This window comes from Leptonychotes weddellii, chromosome 14 (genome assembly GCF_054177405.1).
Source record: "Leptonychotes weddellii isolate Sample4059 chromosome 14, ASM5417740v2, whole genome shotgun sequence".
NCBI classification, from domain to species: Eukaryota; Metazoa; Chordata; class Mammalia; order Carnivora; family Phocidae; genus Leptonychotes; species Leptonychotes weddellii.
Window position 1 is genome coordinate 35,176,092 of NC_138382.1, and position 19,217 is coordinate 35,195,308.

Here is a 19,217-nt window from a genome sequence, read left to right on the forward strand (position 1 = left end):
TAATCGGAGAACAGTTTAGATTTTCCCCTACTTACAGCGCACACACGCATTGTACGAGTTGGAGTTCTCCAGGAAGCCCAGGGAAGCAGAGGGAACAATGAAATTTTACCAGAAAAGTTATATAAATTATGAAATTTAAAAATGTACTCTACATTTCATAAACTCAGCAGTTTGCAACATGTGTATTACACTTTGATATGCCGAACAAACTTTTCTATAACAACTTAATCAATGGGTATACTTTTGCCATTTTTTCCCCTCTGAAATTTTACCCTACAACTCTCGAGGTGTTTGGCTCCAACACAGGCAAGTATATTGATAGTTCTCTCTCATTCTTTGATGAGTGATGAGCATACAGTACGACTTCTGTGGACCTGTGGGCCCTGGAGATGGCCGTAACCTGCTATTGATCAGCTGATTGAAGACAAATGGCTTAGCTTCTTGTATTGCAGATTACATCATTAACATGGTCAGTAAACCATGAATTGTTCAATAAGGCGTTTATCTTTTTTCATTTTACTTCTGCTCTTTTATCATTTTTATTCTAAAAGACAAAATTACTGCCACTATCCAGTAAGATCAGCTGAAAAGATACCCAGTAGGGTACCATGATGGGTGCAAAGTTGCAGGTAGCTGAGTTCTAATGATTTAATGATATTTAGTGTATGTTTCTGAGCTAGAGAAAATATAGAGTTTTGATCATCTTTTTTTCTGTGTTTCTCTTCCAGCTTCCTTTTGCCTCCTATTTACTAGAAGCAGTACTGGAGAAAATAAATGAAAGAAAGAAACTAGTTGAAGGATATTTCACAATTATGAAAGATATTAGATGATATTACGAAGAAGAACTTTTTTTCCAAAAGTGAAAACTTTTTGTGCGATGTGACTGGAAAACATGCATTACCATCCTGATACAGTATCTGCTCCAACTATCAATAGTCAGGTTTGATACCAAAATAAGAAGTCTCTGAAACTAATTATTTGCTGAACAAGTGAAACTAATTAAGTACATAGCCATTTAAAAGGAAATAGTGTAGCATTTGATTGTTGAATACAAATATTGCCACAAATCAATGCAAACTTAAAAATGATTTTCCTTCCAGTGCATTCGAAGAAATTAGAACAAGCTTGGACACACAAATTGGTCTGAATATAAGAAGAAAAAGGGGTAAACTGAGGGTTTAATGTTATAAGTTTTATAAAGAAACTAGACTGTTGACGTAAAACTGCTATAAAAGGCCTTAAATCATCCAATGAAGAGCACATTTGTATTGTAAGCAAATATAAAATGTGAAGCATCATTATCTTAAGGATGAGCATTTAATGAAATAAATTGGTCCAATTATATCTGTTCTCAATATACTGGACAATATAGGCGATACTGTATTTTCCTAGAACTATGTGGCAAAAATAAAAACATTTTCTCCTTTTCTCCCTTTCTTTTTTTAAATTCACAAGACTTGGTGTGCTCCTCTAAATTAGCAAGGGACCACAAGCCCAGTGTGTAAAATTGGATCTAGCATAACTTCTACTGTGGTCAACTAATTAAAGTTAATTTCTTAAATTTAAAGTTAAATTCTTAACAATGATGTCATCTTTTTTAGATTTCCACATATTCTCACCCCCATTTCACCTCTTACCATGTTCCTGCCACATGTGACCTTTTTGGAAAAGGTTCCTCTAATTCACCAGACTTCTGCCTGCCTCCAGCTTTACTCTTGCTATTCTTTTTTCTAGAATACTCTGTACTCAGCTTATCTCATGACTGGCTCATCATGACTTTTCTCATCATTCAGGATCACCTTACCTGTTCCCAGAGACACATCCCCTGGCCATCCTACTATTTAATTTCCTTTATTTCCTTTATCACAGAAAATTATCTATTTTACCTGTCCACTTATTTATCTTCTTGTTAATTTCTCCCCCCCAGCCCCCTTTAGGATATAGGTCCCCTGAGGTTAAGGCAGTGGTTGGCAAATTATGGCCCACAAGCCAAATCTGGACTGCTGCCTGTTTTTGTGTGGCCCACAAGCTAGGAATAATTTTTACATTATCAAATGGTTTAAAACAAAAAGAGAATATATTTTGTAGCGTGTGAAAGTTATATGAAATTCAAATTTTAGTGTCCATCAATAAAATTTTACTGGAACACAGTGATGCTCATTTATTTATGTATTGTTTATGGCTGCTTTCAAGCTACAGTAGTGCAGGTGAGTATGTGGCCCAGACCGTATGTGGTGCTGGGGTCACTTGGCACTCCTTTTGGCAAGGTACAAGTCACAATGACACAATTATAACTTGACAGCATTTCAAATGCCACAAATACTGCACTACTGTGCTTTAAAAAAAAAAAAAAAATACCAGTGCATACCCATCATGTCAGAATAAGAGAAAAATGACCTTCCAATACCATACTTTTTAGGGCACAGTGGAATGTGGACTATCTTGCTGTTGAACTAGATGGCAAAGCATTGTGTTAATTATACAAGGACATTAGACCTGTACTAAAGGAATGCCCTGTCTATTGACATTACCAAATATTATGAATACTCATAACAGTATTCCCAACTCAGAAGAAGACGATGGTAGGAAAAAAATCATAAAATTTGAAATGTAGTATCTCATCACAGCAGAATTTTGTTACAAAGATAAAAATGTGACTGCACAGTATTAACTCTGATGCCAAAACCAAATAAGGACAGTGAAAAGAAAGAAAACATGGTAGGCTGAAACATGGCCTCCAAAGATGTCTACCTCCTAATGCCTGAAACCTGTGAATTTGTTACCTTTTATGGCAAAAAAGGACTTTGTAAATGTGATTAAATTAAGGATCTTGAGTGGGAAGATTATCCCGGATTCTCTGTTTGGGCCTGATGTCTTCCAAGAAGGAGGCAAGAGAGTCAGTCAGAAGAGATCAGCGTTACCACAGAAGCAGAGGGACAGAGAAATGTGACGGTGCTACCCCAACAGCTTTCAGTGTAGAGGAAAGGGGCCAGGAGCCAAAGACTGTAAGCAGTCCCTGGACACCGGAAAAGGCAAGAAGATGGATTCTCCCCCACAGAGCCTCCAGGGAAAAAAACAGCTTTGTTGACACCTTCGCTTTAGCCTAGTGAAACTGATTTTGCACATCCATGACTGTAAGAGAATACATTTTTGCCTTTTTGAGTTGCTAAGTTTGTGGTAATTGGTGACTGCAGCAATAGAAAACTAATGCAGTTTTCTAAAATTCTGTTTAGAATTGCTTTATTGATACTTATGAGGGACATTGGTCGGAAGATACAAAATCAAGGCTGATTCCATATTCAAAAACCAATGTAAGACATGTAAACAGGCTAGAGGAGAAATACCACATGATCATAAAATTTCAGAAAAACGTGAAAAAATTCAACACACATGCGTGAGAAAAAAAAACAACTCAGATAATTAAGAACTTCCTCAATTTGATGAGAACAATCACAAAAAGCCTACAGCTCACATTATACTTAATAATGGAAGATTGAACACTTCCCCCTAAGATCAGGAACAAGGCAAGGATGTCTACTCTCACCACTCTTATTCAACATAATGTTGAAAATCCTGGCCAGCATAGTAAGGCAAGAAAAGGAAATAAAAGGCATATAGGTTAGAAAGGAAGAAGTAAAGCTATCTCTTAAATACATACATACGTACACCTCCTAGATTATTAATAAGTGACTTTTCAAGATACAAGACCAACATACAGAAATTAATTGTATTTCTATACATTAGTGAACTAGTAATACTTGTGTGGAAACCATAATTTACAATACAGTTCACCTTTGCTCAAAAAATAAGAATTACTTAGGTGTAAATCTAACAAAGCATGTATAAGACCTTGTATACTGAAAACTACAAACTCTGATGAAAGAAGATTAAATAAGTAGGGAGATATACTGAGAGCATGGATTGGGATACTCAATATAGCAAAGATGACAGTTGTCTCCAAATTGATAGACAGGTTTAATACAATTCCTACCTACATCACAGCAAGATATTTTGAAAATAGAGACAAGATTCTCCTAAAAATTTTATGGAAAGGCAAAGGAATGAGAGTAGCTAAAGATCTTTAAGGAAGAATAAAGTGGGAGAAATCACTCTACCAACTCCAGTCACTCTGTATTTATTATATAGATACACCAATCAAGAGTGTGTGGTGTTGGCAGAGGAATAGACACATAGGTCAATGGAACACAATAAAGAACCAAGAAAATACTAACTTAATCCTCAAAATTTTGCAGGATTCTGCAAGTAAATCATCCTTAAGAGATAGATGGTCCGAAATGAAAATTTCTATAAGAAATTTATAGTCACAAATAATTTAAAACCAAAAAGAAGGGTGAGTACCAGGAAACATTTTGAGAGAGCCCTTTATTTTCTGGGTTCAGAAAGAGTCATGAAATAAGTGGTCACAAGGGTTGCTATCTTTAATTCTTTTTTTTTTTTTTAAAGATTTTATTTATTTATTTGACAGAGAGAGACAGCGAGAGAGGGAACACAAGTAGGGGGAGTGGGAGAGGGAGAAGCAGGCTTCCCGCTGAGCAGGGAGCCCGACGCGGGGCTTGATCCCAGGACCCTGGGATCATGACCTGAGCCGAAGGCAGCCGCTTAACTGACTGAGCCACCCAGGGGCCCCACTATCTTTAATTCTTATACACCTGTGCATCTAACTATTATATATATAGCATTTATGTATACCATTATAGTATTATTTATTATATATTATATAATTATTATATATATAATGGAATATTACTCAGCTATAAAAAAGAACAAGATCTTGCCATTTGCAACAACATGGATGGACCTAATATAATGCTAAGTGAAATAAGTCAGGCTGAGAAACAAATACCATATGATTTTACTCCTATGTGGAATTTAAGAAAATGAAACAATGAACAAATACAGAAAAAAAGACACAAAAAACAGACTCTTAAAAACAAACTGGTGGTTGCCAGAGGGGAGGTGGGTAGGGAGCATGGGTGAAATAGATAAAGGGGATTAAGAGTGATAAGCACTGAGTAGCATATAGAATTGTTGAATCATTATATTGTACACTTGAAATTAGCATAACACTGGTATGTTAATTATACTTCAGTTTTTTTAAAAGCCTCTTGCTTTTTGATTCTCGTGTATTTGATGGTTTTCCCTATTCACGAGGGAATGGTGGGTACTATAAGGATTTCCTCTCCACAGTCCAATCCTCAATTTTCTTCTTTCTTCTTAAACCAACACACATGGTCCACAATACCACAATTTTGACTGCAGCACTTTTTCCACTCAGTCTTCCTTTCTACTAGGATATCATCATTGAGAATAAGTAAAAAGAAGGTGCCCTCCTGCATCTTTGTACTCATAGTTTATAATAGAGAAAATGTCCCTCTTTGTTAATGCTAAGTCTGGCATGAGGGACCCAGGGCTATTAGAAGAGAAGTACTAGAGACTTCCCTTGGCTTGTGTCCCACCCCACTCTAGACACTGGAGAAATATACCTTTTACCACCTGAATCTACTTAAAGCACTCACAACATATTTGTGGATGAAAATTAAGAGAGAAAAAATAAAAAAATATGTAAGTGAAGTTTGCATTTTCCTCCAATATTTTCTCTCAGATTGCTACTACTCAATCTGAGGGTACAAAAACAATCTTCCTGTTGCCTTGACAAATTTCTTTGGTTTGGGGCCTGGTTCTTTCTTGGAGTTTAATTCCCATTGTATGCTCCCTATCTTAGACACCTGTCAACATCCTTTGTCTTATAAGGGATCCTCTCCATTCTTCCTTATTGTACTAGTTTTGACACTGTTCATTAACTCAGTGATGGGAGCAGATTAGAAAAAGAGAAGTATATCCAAGTCATTTTTATTCCAGCTTTTCTTTTTCTTTTATTTTTATATAAATTTTTATTCTGAACATTCATAAGAAGTTGCAAAAATCGTATAGAGAGTTCTTGCGTACTCTTCATTCAGACTCCCTGAATGATGGCACCTTATGTAACTACAGCACATTGTCAAAGTCAGGAACATGACATTGGGACAATGTTATTCACTCAAATAGAGAGCATACATGGATTTCACAAGTTTTTACATTCATTTTTTGGGATATAGTTTTATGAAATATTGTCACACATGTAGATGATATAACCATCACCACAATTAGGATACAGAGCTATTCCATTGACATAGAATATTCCTTGTGTTGCTCCTTAGTACTCATATCCTCCTTCCAACCCTAGGGCCTACAACTACTTATTTGTTCTTCATCACTATAATTTTGTCACTTTGAGAATGTTATATAAATGGAAGCATAGAGCATATAGCCTTTTGAGATTGGCTCTTTACACTTAGCATAATGCCCTTGAAATCCATCTACGTTGTGTGTATCAATAGTTTATTTTATTGCTGAGTAGCATCCCAGTATATGAATGTACCACAGCTGGTTTATTCATTTGCCCATCAACAGATACATGTGATGATGCAGTGATTCATGGGCTGAATAGTCAGGGACTTGGAAGGAACATGTTTAGAATAGGGTGAGAAGGAAGTCTGGGGAAGAGATATGTGGATAGACCTCTCTGGGTGGAAAAGGTGATTTTTGTGTCCTATGTGAATGCTTACCAAAGGGTGACCTCAGCAGAGGAGGATTTTAATAACCAAGTGAATAGAATGAATTGTTTTGTGGATGGTGGCAGGTATGGAGGTTATGCATGGGTTCGGCAACATGAACATCCACTCACCAAGGCTAACCTGGCTACAGCCACTACTGAGTGTCCAGTCTTCAAGCAGCAGAGACCCAACACTGAGTCCCTGATATGGCACAATTTCCTGGGGTGATCAGCTAGCTATCGGGTGGCGGGCTGATTGCATGTGTTTCCACCATAGAAGAGAGTATTTTGTTTCTACTAGGATAGGCACTCACTCTGGATATGGACTTGCCTTCCCTGCAAGCAATACTTCTGCCCAAACTACCATCTGTGGACTTCCAGAATGTCTTATCCAACATCATGGTATTCCATACAGCATTGCTTCTAATCAAGGAACTCACTTCATAGCAAATGAAGTGGGTCAATGGGCCCATGCTCATGGAATTCACTGGTCTTACTGCATTCCCCACCATCATGAAACAGCTAGTTCGCATGGTGGAATGGCTTTTAAAGACTCAGTTACAGGGCAACCTAGGCCTTGTACCTTGTAGGGCTGAGGCAAGATTCTTGAGGAGGCTATATATGCTCTGAATTAGCATCCAGCATATGGTGTTTATCCAGAGCCAGGATTCCCAGGTCCAGGAATCAATGGGTCCAGGAATCTTACTCCTAGTGACTCACTAGTAAAATTTTTCCTTCCTATCCCCACGACCTTATACTTTGCTAGCCTAGAGGTCTTAGCACCAAAGGGAAGAATGCTTCCACTAGGAGACACAGGAATGTTTCCATTGAATTGGAAGTTGAGACCCACCCGGCCACCTGCAGTTCCATTTGCCTCTGAACCACCAGACCAAGAAGATGGTTATTGTACCGGTTGGGGTGTTTGATTTTGACTACCAAGGGGAAATTGCACTACTACTCCACGGGAGACCCCATAGGGCATCTCTTAATATTACTATGCCCTGTGGTGTGATATAATGAGCACTGGGTATTATATGCAATGGATGAATAACTGAACTCTACATTAGAAACTGATGATACACTGTATGTTAACTAACTGAATTTAGGTAAGTTAAAAAAATAATCATCTTTTGTAGTATTAAAAAAGAAAGAAAGAAAAAAAGTCAATGGAAAATCCAAACCAGCTAGCACTACCAATGTCCAAACCCTTCAGGAATAAAGGTTTAGATCCTCCCACCATGTAAAGAATGACAACCAACTGAAGTGTTTGATGAGGACAAAGAGAATACAGAATGGATAGTGGAAGAAGGTATTCATAAATACCAGCTATGGCCACGTGACTACTCACAGAAACAAGGATTATAATTATCTTGAGTATTTCCTCCCTACTTTGGTGTGTGTGTGTGTGTGTGTGTGTGTGTGTGTGTGTGTGTGTGTGAATGAAGTTGACAAGGGGTGGACTTGTGATAGTTAATTTTATGTGTTAAGTTGGCTGGTCCATGGTGCCAGATTTGTGGTCAAACATTCTGGATTTTTCTGTGAGGGTGTTTTGGGATGAAATTAATATTGAAATCAGTGGACTGTGGGTAAAGCAGGTTGCCTTCCATAATGGGTTAGAGGAGGGGCACTCATCCAATTAGATGAAGGCCTGAATAGAACAAAGGACTGACTTCCCCCAGGAAGAGAGAATTCTGCCAGCAGACAGCCTTCACATTGCATTGACTCTGCTTCTCCCTGCCCACCTTGTAGATTTTGGACTTGCCAGCCTCCAAAACTGGGTGAGCTAATCCCTTAAAATAAAGATTTGGTTTTGTTTCTCTGGAAGACCGTGGCTAATACACTAGGTTTGGGTTATTACATATAAAGTTACTATGAACATTCATGTATAGGGTTTTGTATAAACAAAGTTATCATCTCTCTAGAATAAATACCCATGAGTGTGATCACCAGGTAATGAGGGACATGTGTATTTCACTTGGTAAGAAACTGTAAAGATGTTTTCTAGAGCACTTACACCATTGTACAACCCACAGCCAAGTCTGAGAGATCAAGCTGGTCTTGATCTTCAGGTCTTTAGGAGTTGGTATTGTTGGTACTTTTTGTTTTAGCTATCTAATTGGCCTGCAGTGGTGATATTTTGATTAAGTTCTATCCTCCACCTGATGACATTTATCATTATTTGTTTTTCTATCTCCAAAACCTGCCTGAATCATCTTTTCAGAAAGCATGGGCTGATGGAAACAGGATGATTTGGATTTGGGTGGACAGATAACTCTTTTCCAGACTGATTACCCAAAGAAAGAACTTCCAGTAATCACCATGGATTTTACAAGAAATTTCTAAAACGCAGGTCTATTCACTATCTATTGCTGCATAACAAATCACCCTAGTACCTAGTGGCTTGCAACAACATTTATTTAGGCCAGTTCTGTGGGTCGGGAATCTGAGCACAGCTTAGCTGGGTTCTCCAGCACTGGGCCTTCTGGAGGCTGCAGTCATAGCAAGGCGTGACTCAAGATCCACTTTCTAGTTCACTGAGGTAGTTAGCAGGTCTCAGTGCTATGCAGGCTGTTGGACCAAGGGCTTTAGTTCCTTGCTAGTCATTGGCTAGCAGTTGTCCGCCGTTCTTCGCCACATGGGTCTCTTCAATGTAGGAATCAGCTTCACCTTTCCCTTTCTCTCTCTCCCCCCCCACCTCTCTCTCTCTCTCACGAGTGAAGGGGATTGCACAACAATGTGAATAATAGGACGTGGAGATCATTAGGAACTACCAGTGCTGCCTACCACAGCAGGTGTTTAAGTTTGACAATCTAGATGGAGCAGAGGCTACTGGAGAATCTCCCTTGAAGCCATCTTTGCAAGGTAAGTGTAAATTTGACTTGTAGAATGATTGTTTATTTGTGGTAATTTGGGGAAGGAAGACAGATGGAGCGTCTGGGTTCCAAAATTGCAAATACCTCTTGGCACCACTACAAGATACAAACATAGAATCCCTCTCCACCAAGAGTGATGCTGTCATTTAAAGAGGCTGAACAGATAAATTTAAGGAGGTGGTTGATTCTCATCTCTAGACTTGAGATCAAGAGGCTGGGACAGCACAGTTAGGCTTCCACAGCAAAATAAATCTAATATCAGAAATCCACAAATTTAGAAAGCCAAGCTGAGTCTATTCTATGGCCCTTTCTCAGATTGGAGGATAGAAACAACGTTGACAGCCAAAAGCAGGCAGTGTGAAGAGTTAGTTTCAAGACCAGAAAAGAACAAGCCTTGGGCTCCTCAAATCTACCATACCATACCCATGGCCTTGGGAAGCCTCCTAACGAATCAAACTAGGAGTTAAATGTTTTTTGATTTTGATTTTTAAATTATTTTAAAGTTTTTAATTCCAGTTAGCATACAGGGTTCTATTAGTTTCAGGTGTACAATATAGTGATTCAACAATTCCCTACATCACCTGGTGTTCATCATGACAAGTGCCCTCCTTAATCCCCATCACCTATTTCACCCATCCCCCCCCACCTCCCGTCTGGTAACCATCAATTTCTTCTCTATAATTAAGAGTCTGTTTCTTGGTGTCTCTGTCTCTGTCTCTCTTTTTTCTCCCTTTGCTTGTTTGTTTTGTTTCTTAAATTCCACATATGAGTGAAATCATATGGTATTTGTCTTTCCCTGACTGACTTATTTTGCCTAGCATTATACTCTCTAGCTCCATCCATGTCTTGCAAATGGCAAGATTTCATTCTTTCTTATGGCTGAGTAATAGTCCACTGTATAGTCACACCACATCTTTCTTTATCCCTTCATCCACTGATGGATACTTGGGTTGCTTCCATATCTTGGCTATCGTAAATAATGCTGCAATAAACAGGGGTGCATGTCTCCCTTTGAATGACTGTTTTTGTATTCTCTGGGTAAATACCCAGTAGTAGGACTGCTGGATCATAGGGTAGTTCTATTTTTAAATTTTTGAGGAACCTCCATACTTTTTTCCAGTGGCTGCACCAGTTAAGGAACACTTTTCAAAACATATATTTGTACAATATATTCATATTACTAGAAGGAAACACCAGAATCTGATTAAGATTAGTTATCTCTGGAAAGAGGACTAAGGGGTCTGTGCTGAGACAGGCTTGCTTGTTACAATGTATATTTTTATGCTGTTTCAATATTCCCAAGAACATGTCTTTCTCCTTCCATTTAAAGACAGTATTAAAAACTCTCTTAAGCCATGCCTGAAGCAAAGATAAAGAAAATGGAAGTGGCAAATTACCTAGAAAGTAATGACAATGAGAATACTTTTTGTCAAAAACCTATGGGACACAACTCAAGCTGTATTCAATAGAAAAATGAGTAACTCGGGCGCCTGGGTGGCTCAGTTGGTTAAGCGACTGCCTTCGGCTCAGGTCATGATCCTGGAGTCCCGGGATCGAGTCCCGCATCGGGCTCCCTGCTCGGCAGGGAGTCTGCTTCTCCCTCTCCCGCTCCCCCCTCTTGTGCTCTCTCTCTCTCTCACTCTCTCTCTCAAATAAATAAATAAAATCTTAAAAAAAAAAATGAGTAACTCAAAAGTGTTTATTTTTTTAAAAAAAGGGCTAAAAATAAACTAAACATGCAACTCAACACATAGAAAAAACAAAACCAAAATAAAACTAACTAGAACAGGAAGAAAGAATTCATGAAAATGAAAATAATTAAAAAGAAAAACTACTCAAAAAGAGATGAAAACAAAGCTGATACTTGAAGTTTAATTAACTCTGGCAAGCCTAATTATGGATAAAAGAGACAAAAATGAAAACATAATGTTAGGAATTGGAACAGACAGAAAAAGGCATTCATGATTTTGCCCAGAGTTGTATTTATCTCCCGTTCTTTGTCATAATATAGTCTGCAGGAATCTTAATTGGACACTGTCAAATATCACCTGGTCCGCCACATTAATAACATCAGGTTCATTGGACCAGATGAACAGGACGTGGCAAGTACTCTGAATGCCAGACACATACACTGCAGAGGATGGAAATCAATCCTACAAAGACTTGAGGGGCTGTTGCATCAGTAAAAATTTTAGATATCTAATGGTTTGAGGATTTCCGGAACATACCCTCAAAGATGTAGAAGTTCTTGCAATTCCTTCCATGCACATAAAAGCACCGCACAGATTTTGGAGATAGCCTATGTCTCACTTAGGAACACTCTTCCAACCTGTTTATGGGGTAACTCAGAAGCCCTTGGAGCAAGGGAGGGATCTGTGATGGATTCAGACCTGTATAAGCAACACTCCCTTTGGACAAGTGACCCAGCATATCCCACAGTGCTAGAGGTATCTGCAGTAAATAAGAGTGCTGAGAGGATTTTTCCGACAAACCCCAATAGGAGAATTACAGCACAGACCTCCAGGTTTCTGGAGAAAGACCATGCTGTCTGCAAAAAGCAGCTCCAGGCAGGCTACTGACATGGTTCATCAAGGGGCTGTGTAACCAGAACAGAGCTCTCTCTAAGCTGGGTATTGTCAGACCCAGCAAGTCATATGTCACAGTAGAATCACATGTCCTTGAAGGCAAATTCATCAGTTTACCTGGGCAATTTGACTGTTTTTGTAGGTATCACAAATTAACAGATTAACTGGCCATGGAGTTTTACAAACTGTGGTCCTATCTCATTTAGTTTAGTGAAATAAATTGTTTTGATATATTCATTGTATGCAAATAATTCCTTAAAATTAGTTTTTCCATTTTCTGTTAATTGTTTTTGTCTTTCCCCAAAATCCCTTTCCTACCTTAAAAAATTATATATTTTTAAAATCCTCCTATATTCCACCCAGCACCTGTTAAATAGCTTTGTTCTTTACATGTTGATTTTAATCCGTCTACGTCTTGAATTTATTTTATGTGTAATGTGATGTAGGGACCAATTGTTTTTCCAAATTAATAGTAAATTTTTCCATCCCTTAGCCTTTCCTTTTCCCCAATAATATGAAGAATTCCCTTCATAATATACTAATTTCTCAAGTATACCTGATTCTGTTTATGGATTCTCTATAATGTGCAATTGACTTCCTGTACTAATAGCTCTCTGTTTAATTATTGTGGTTTTATATTACTTCTTGATATCTGGTACGATATTATCTCCTTTGGTGTTCATTTGTTTATGTGCATTGTATTTTTGGAAGCCTATTATTGTGCAGTTTCTCTTCCAAATAAAAATTTAATTGAAATGTTTATTGAGTAATTATAGATTCCAGTGCAGTTGTAAGAAACAATACAGAGAACTCATGTACATTTTACCCAGTTTCCCCTAAGTAGCAACATTTGTAAAATCATATGTATAATATCAAAATCAGGAAATTGATATTGATACAATCCACTGATCTAATTCAGATCTCCCCAGCCAGTTTTACTTGTATTCATTTATGTGTATATGTGTGTTTAGGTCCATATAATTTTATCACATGCATAGGTTTCTGTATCCACCACCACACTCAAGATAGTGAATAGTTCTTAGGCAATTATCTCTCATGTTGCCTTTAAAAAAAAAATTAAAGATTTTATTTATTTATTTATTTATTAGACAGAGAGAGCACGAGCGGAGGAAGGGGCAGAGGGAGAAGGAGAGGGTGAAGCATAGTCCCTACTGAGCAGGGAGCCCAACATGGGGCTCGATCCCAGGACCCTGGGATCATGACCTGAGCCCAAGGCAGACACTTAACTGACTGAGCCACCCAGGCGCGCCTTTTAAAAAAAATTAAGTAAACTCTACCCCCAACATGGAGCTTGAACTCATGACCCCCAAGATCAAAAGTCACATGCTTTACCAGATAAGCCAGCCAGGCGCCCCTCATGTTGCCTTTTTGTAAGCATACTACTTCCCTCTGGCCCCCATGGTAGCTATTAACTGTCTTCTGTTTCTAAAATGTTGTCATTTCAGAAGTGTTATATCAATGGAATTGTTACAGTATGTAACCTTCGGAATTGGAATTTGTAATTTTTTTCACTCAGAATAATGCCCTGTATATTTATTCAATGTCTGTGTTTCAGTAATTTGTTGCTTATATTGCTGAGTAGTATTCCACAGCCTGAATGTACTGAAGTCTGTTGAAGTCTGTTAAAACTGTTCATCTGTTAAAGACAGCTGGACTGATTCCAGTTTGGGACTCTTACAAATAAAGCTGCTATGAACATTCATGTACAGGTTTCCACGTAAACATAAATTCCCATTCCTCTAGAATAAATGATCCAAGAGTCTAATCTCTAGCTGGTATGGTAATTAGGTGTTTAGGATTTTAAGAAATTGACAAACCGGGGCACCTGGGTGGCACAGTCAGTTAAGCACTTGACTCTTGATTATGGCTCAGGTCATGTTCTCAGGCTTGTGAGATTGAGCGCCGCCTTGGGCTCTGCGTTCAGTCGGGAGTCTGCTTGTCTCTCTTTCCCTCTCCCTCTGCCCCTCCTGCTCATGCATGCGTTCTCTCTCTCTCTCAAATAAATCAATCTTAAAAAAACAATTGACAAACTGTTTTCCAGACAGGCAGTATCATTTCACACTCTCACCAGCAATATATCAGTAATTTCTCAGAGCAAAATCTTTTGAGCTTGAAGAAATCCAATTTATCCATTTTGTTTTGTTTTGTTTATGGTTCATGCTTTGAATGGCAATTCTAACAACTCTTTGCATAGCCCTAGGTCCCCAAAATTTTTTTCCTATTTTTTTAAAAGTAGTTTTATGTTGTATTTTTAAGTCTGTGACTCTTTTGCAGTTAATTTTTAAAAAATTTATTTATTCTTATTATTTTTTTTTAGAGAGAGGGAGAGAGGGGAGGGAGGAGCAGAGGGAGAGGGAGCGAGAGAGAGAGAATCCCAGGCAGGCTCCACACACCCAGTGCGGAGCCCCTACCCGGGGCTTGATTTCACAACTCTGAGGTCATGACTTGAGCTGAAATCAAGAGTTGGATGCTTAACAGACTGAGCCACCCAGGCATACATTTTGCAGTTAACTTTTGTATACTGTATGAGGTTTGGGTCAAGTTTCACTTATTTTTTGCCTGGGGATGTTCAATTGCTCCATACCATTTACTTAAAAGGCTATCCTTTTTGAGTTGTTTCTGCATTTTTGTCAAAAATTAGTTGAGCATAGTGGCGCCTGGGTGGCTCAGTTGGTTAAACGTCTGCCTTTGGCTCAGGCCCTGATCTCAGGGTCCTGGGATTGAGCCCCACATTAGCTCCCTGCTCAGCAGGAGTCTGCTTCTCCCTCTCCCTCTGCCTGTCTCCCCAGCTTGTGCTCTCTCTCTCTCTGAAATAAATAAATAAAATCTTTTTAAAAAAAAATTAGTTGAGCATATTTGCATGGGTCTACTTCTGAATTCTCTATTCTGTTCCACTGATCTGTCTGTCTATCCCTCTGCCAATACTACGCCATGTTGATAACTGTAGCTACATATATTACATGATATTAAGCTTTAATATCATGTAGAATGGTTCTTCCATTTTATTCTTCTTAGTCAAGATTCCTTTAGCTATTTTATGGCTGTGGGACTTTCCATATAATTTTAGAATAACTTTGCTGAGATTTTCATAGGAATTACATGGAGGTTCTAGAACAATTTGAGGAGGAATGATATCTTCAGTGTATTAAGTTTTGTGATCCATTACAAGGTATGTCTCTCCATTTATTTAGATCTTCTTTGATTTCTTTCATCAGAATTTCATAATAATCAGATCCTACATGTGTTTTGTTAAATGTACACCTAGGTATTTCATTTTCTCTGGAGAAATTGCAATGGTATTTTATTTTAAATTTTGGTTTCCAAAATTTGGTTGGTTTATAACTAGTACATGGGAACATGATTGGTTTTGGTATGTTGACCTTGTGTCTTGAAACCTTACTGAATTCACTTATTAGTTCTTAGAGGTTTTCTTTTTTGTTTTTTGTTTGTTTGTTTTTCCTTTTCCTTTTCCTTTTCCTTTTTGTTTTTGTTTTGGTAGATGCCTTGGGATGGTCTACACAGACAATCATGTCATTTGTAAATAGAGATGGTTTTATTTCTTCTTTTCTAACTGGTATGTCTTTTATTTCCTTTTCTTACCTTACTGCACTGGCTAGAATTTCCAGTACTATGTCGAACAAGAGCTGTTAGGGTGAATGGACATTCCTGCTTTGTTCCTGATCTTAGGGAGAAGGCATTACATCTTTCACCATTAAATATGTTGCTAGCTGTAGATTTCGGGTAGGCTTTCTTTATCATGTTGGGGTATTTCCCCTCTATTTCTATCTTGGTGAAAATATATATATGAATAAGTATTGGATCTGTTAAATGCTGTGGAGGGGAAGTGGCATCATCTGACATGATCATATAATTTTTCTTTTTAATTTGTTGATATGATGAATTATACTGATTAATTTTCAAATATTTAACCCAGTTTTGCATACCTGAAATAAATCCCACTATGGTCATAGTATATAATTCTTTTTACACATTATTGGATTTAGCTTGCTAATATGTTGTTGAAGATTATTGTATCTATGTTCATGAGAGATATTGGTCATTGTAATTTTCTAATTTTGTACCATTTTTGTCTGCTTTTGGTGTTGGAGTAATAGCAGCCTCATAAAATGAGTTCAGAAGTGTCCCTTCCCTCTTCTCTTTTCTGGAAGAAATTTTGTAAAATTGATGTTAATTATTTAAATATTTGATAAGCATTCTCCAGTGAAACCATCTGGGTCTGGGGATTTATTTTGATGAATTCAATTTCTTCAATGGCTAGAATGCTATTCAGATTATATATATATCATCTTCATTGAATTTTGAGAGTTTGTGGGTTTTGAGGGATTAATTTATTTCTTCTAAGTTGTTGATCAGTGAATATAAAATTACTTAGATTATTCCTTTATTACTTTTTTAAAAATTTTATTTTATTATGTTATGTTAATCACCATACATTACATTTTTAATGGCTGTAGGATCGGTAGTGCTATCCCCTACTTCATTTTTTATATTGGTGGTTTGTCTTCTTTTGATTTTTGCAGTCTTACTGGAGGTGTATCAATTTTATTGAAATTTTTAAAGAGCCAGTTTTTTTATTTTGTTCTCTTATTTTCTTATATTCAATTTCATTGACTTCTCTCTATTTTTCCCTTCCTTCTATTTGTTTTGAGTTGATTTTGTTCCTTTTTTAGGCTCTTGAGGTAGACATTTAGTGCTATTAATCTTCCTCCTAGTACTGCTTTATTGACATAATATGTTATATTTTCTTTTTATTCAGCTATTTGTATTTTTGAATTTCTTTTGAGACTTTCTGTTTGACCCAAGGATTATTTAGAAGTGTGTGGTATAATTTTCACAGGTTTAGGCATTTTCCCTTTGTCTTTCTGTTATTGATTGCTAACTTGATTCCATTGTGACCACAGAACACACTCTGTACTATTTCAGTTCTTTTAAATTTATTGAGATTTGTTTTATGGCTAAAGATATGGACTGTTTTCATGAATGTTCCATGTGCAGTTGAGACAAAAATGTGCATTGTGTTGTTGTTTGGCAGAATGCTCTATAAATGTCAACTGGAACTTATTGGTGGATTGTGCTATTTAGAGCTCCTATCTCCTTGCTGATTTTTTGCCCCCAGTAGTATTATTGGTCGCTGAGAAAAGGGTGTTGAAGTCCCCAATTATAACTGTGGATTCCCCCAGAGAACCAGTTTTCATCCCTTAGGGAGAATGTTTCCCCCATTGACCTAAAAAAGAACTTACATAAGGCTTACGTATACATGTTCCACCTCTTCCTTGGGCTCTGATAGGAGTACAGTTCTCCATCCACACTGAGATTAAGTGAGAATACATGACTTGCTTTAAGCACTAGAGTGTGCATGGGAGTGCCATATGTCACCTCCAGGCGGAAGCTCTAAGAGTGAGTGCACGAGTCTCCAGCTCTCTTCCTTCTGCTTCTCTAATTCTGGAAACGCAGGGTGTGCTAAAGTCTCCAGTAACCAGGATGCCTGAGTGAGAACAATGGGCAGGGCTTCCCTCTAAGCTCATGGTGTGCCACATATGTTAGTGAGAAATAAACTTCGGCTGTGAAAAGCCACTGAGATTTGGGGGGTGTTGTTACTATGGCAAAACCTACCCCATCCTGACTCATACAGTATTGGATGGGGAAAAAATCCAGAGGCATAAAATTAACTCTTTTTCTCATCGTAATTTAAATTTAACCTAGTCCTCACAAGGAAAAACTCCAATAAAGTTTTAAAGCATAATTATGATACATTTCTGAGTTTATTTAATATTTATCTTCTTACTTATTACATATTAAATTTTAAAATGTATATAAAACAAAGGTTCACTACTCTAGAACTTCAAGTTAGAAATTTAATTCAAACATAAACTGACATGGGGGTAAGTGTTTGGGATGAAGGGAGACCAGCCAGCATTCTCTGAAGGCTCCGTGCTTTTCTCCATTTTCTTTGCAAGGCACATGGTAATGGATCATGGCTTTCATCACCAGTGAAAAACAAAATTATGTGTTTATTGGATTCGTGTGACCTTTTCCTCCAACAATCTCAGGACACTGAACTTTTAGCACATTCATTCCTTAAATAATTTTAACATGCAGAGAAGATGAGAAGGTCAGACGATTACAAGAAGTCAGCTAGCCAATGTCAGTGGAATGCATTAGGAGTCAGTAGAGTTCCTCTTTCAGATATTAAAAAACAGGACATAAGGCTACAGTGTAGCTGGGGTGAGGCAAGAGGCATGCTGGGAAATATGCTAAATAATCCCTGGGAATTGGGCGGGGCAGCCACCCCTCTCAGAACAGGAAAGAAGCAATAAAGAGTAATGTTTCCAAAAATAAAAATCTAGGATTCTTATCAATAAATCTACCTAGTATAGGATCTTCACTTGCATCCAAAGGCTTCTTTTTCTTGTATGAATTCAGCCATTTGTAAAAGTAGGAAAGTCTTTTCCATCTGCTCCATTAATGACTATTGTTTGTTTCCTTTCACTGCACAGAATTTTCACAGGACTTTGTGAAGTTTATTCTTTTTTTTTTTTTTTTTGTCTGATTTTCTATCCTGACCACTGATGCAACTTTTAGTAATGAAAATGGGTTCAGTCCAGAAAACAGCCACTATAAGTATTGCAGGAATTAGGGTTTACCCACATGCTGGGGAGCTGAGAGACCGAGGCTCTGGATACTGCAGGGAAAGATCAGAGAAGGAGTCCACTAACGACTTCAGCCTGAGGATCTGGGGCGGGGCGGGGAGCTCTTGTCAGCAAAAAGCCCAAGAAGCCATTACCTCTAGCCACCATGTCCTGAGAAGGATGGCTTAGCTCTCTAAATCCATGCAAGTTCCTCCCATGGCAGAAATCTAACCCTGAACCAAACAGAAAGGGCATTCTGGGAAACATGGTGGCCTACCATGGAAAGGAGAGGTGGTCCTGTCGAGATGTCCAGAGCATCTAGCACAGTCAAGTGCACAGTGGAAAAAAGAACTCTTTATTGAAAACAGGGTTTGCTTATTTTTTTTAAAGATTTTATTTATTTGAGAGGGGGGAGGGGAGCACAGAGGGAGAATGAGAGGGAGAAGCAGACTCCCCGCTGAGCAGAGAGCCTGAT

At 37.9% G+C, this 19,217-nt stretch overlaps 1 protein-coding gene across 5 annotated transcripts in view; it reads left to right on the forward strand.

The window, feature by feature from the left end:
• Window positions 1-5,424, forward strand: part of LOC102740642 (centlein) — a 180,034-nt gene extending 174,610 nt beyond the window's left edge. For all 5 annotated transcript variants that reach the window (XM_081804123.1, XM_081804122.1, XM_081804119.1 and 2 more), the window contains one exon: window positions 729-5,424. In XM_081804123.1, the coding sequence (XP_081660249.1) occupies window positions 729-830 (102 nt within the window). In that variant the 3' untranslated portion in view covers window positions 831-5,424. The remainder of the gene's footprint in view (window positions 1-728) is intronic.
• The last annotated feature ends 13,793 nt before the right edge of the window (window positions 5,425-19,217 follow it).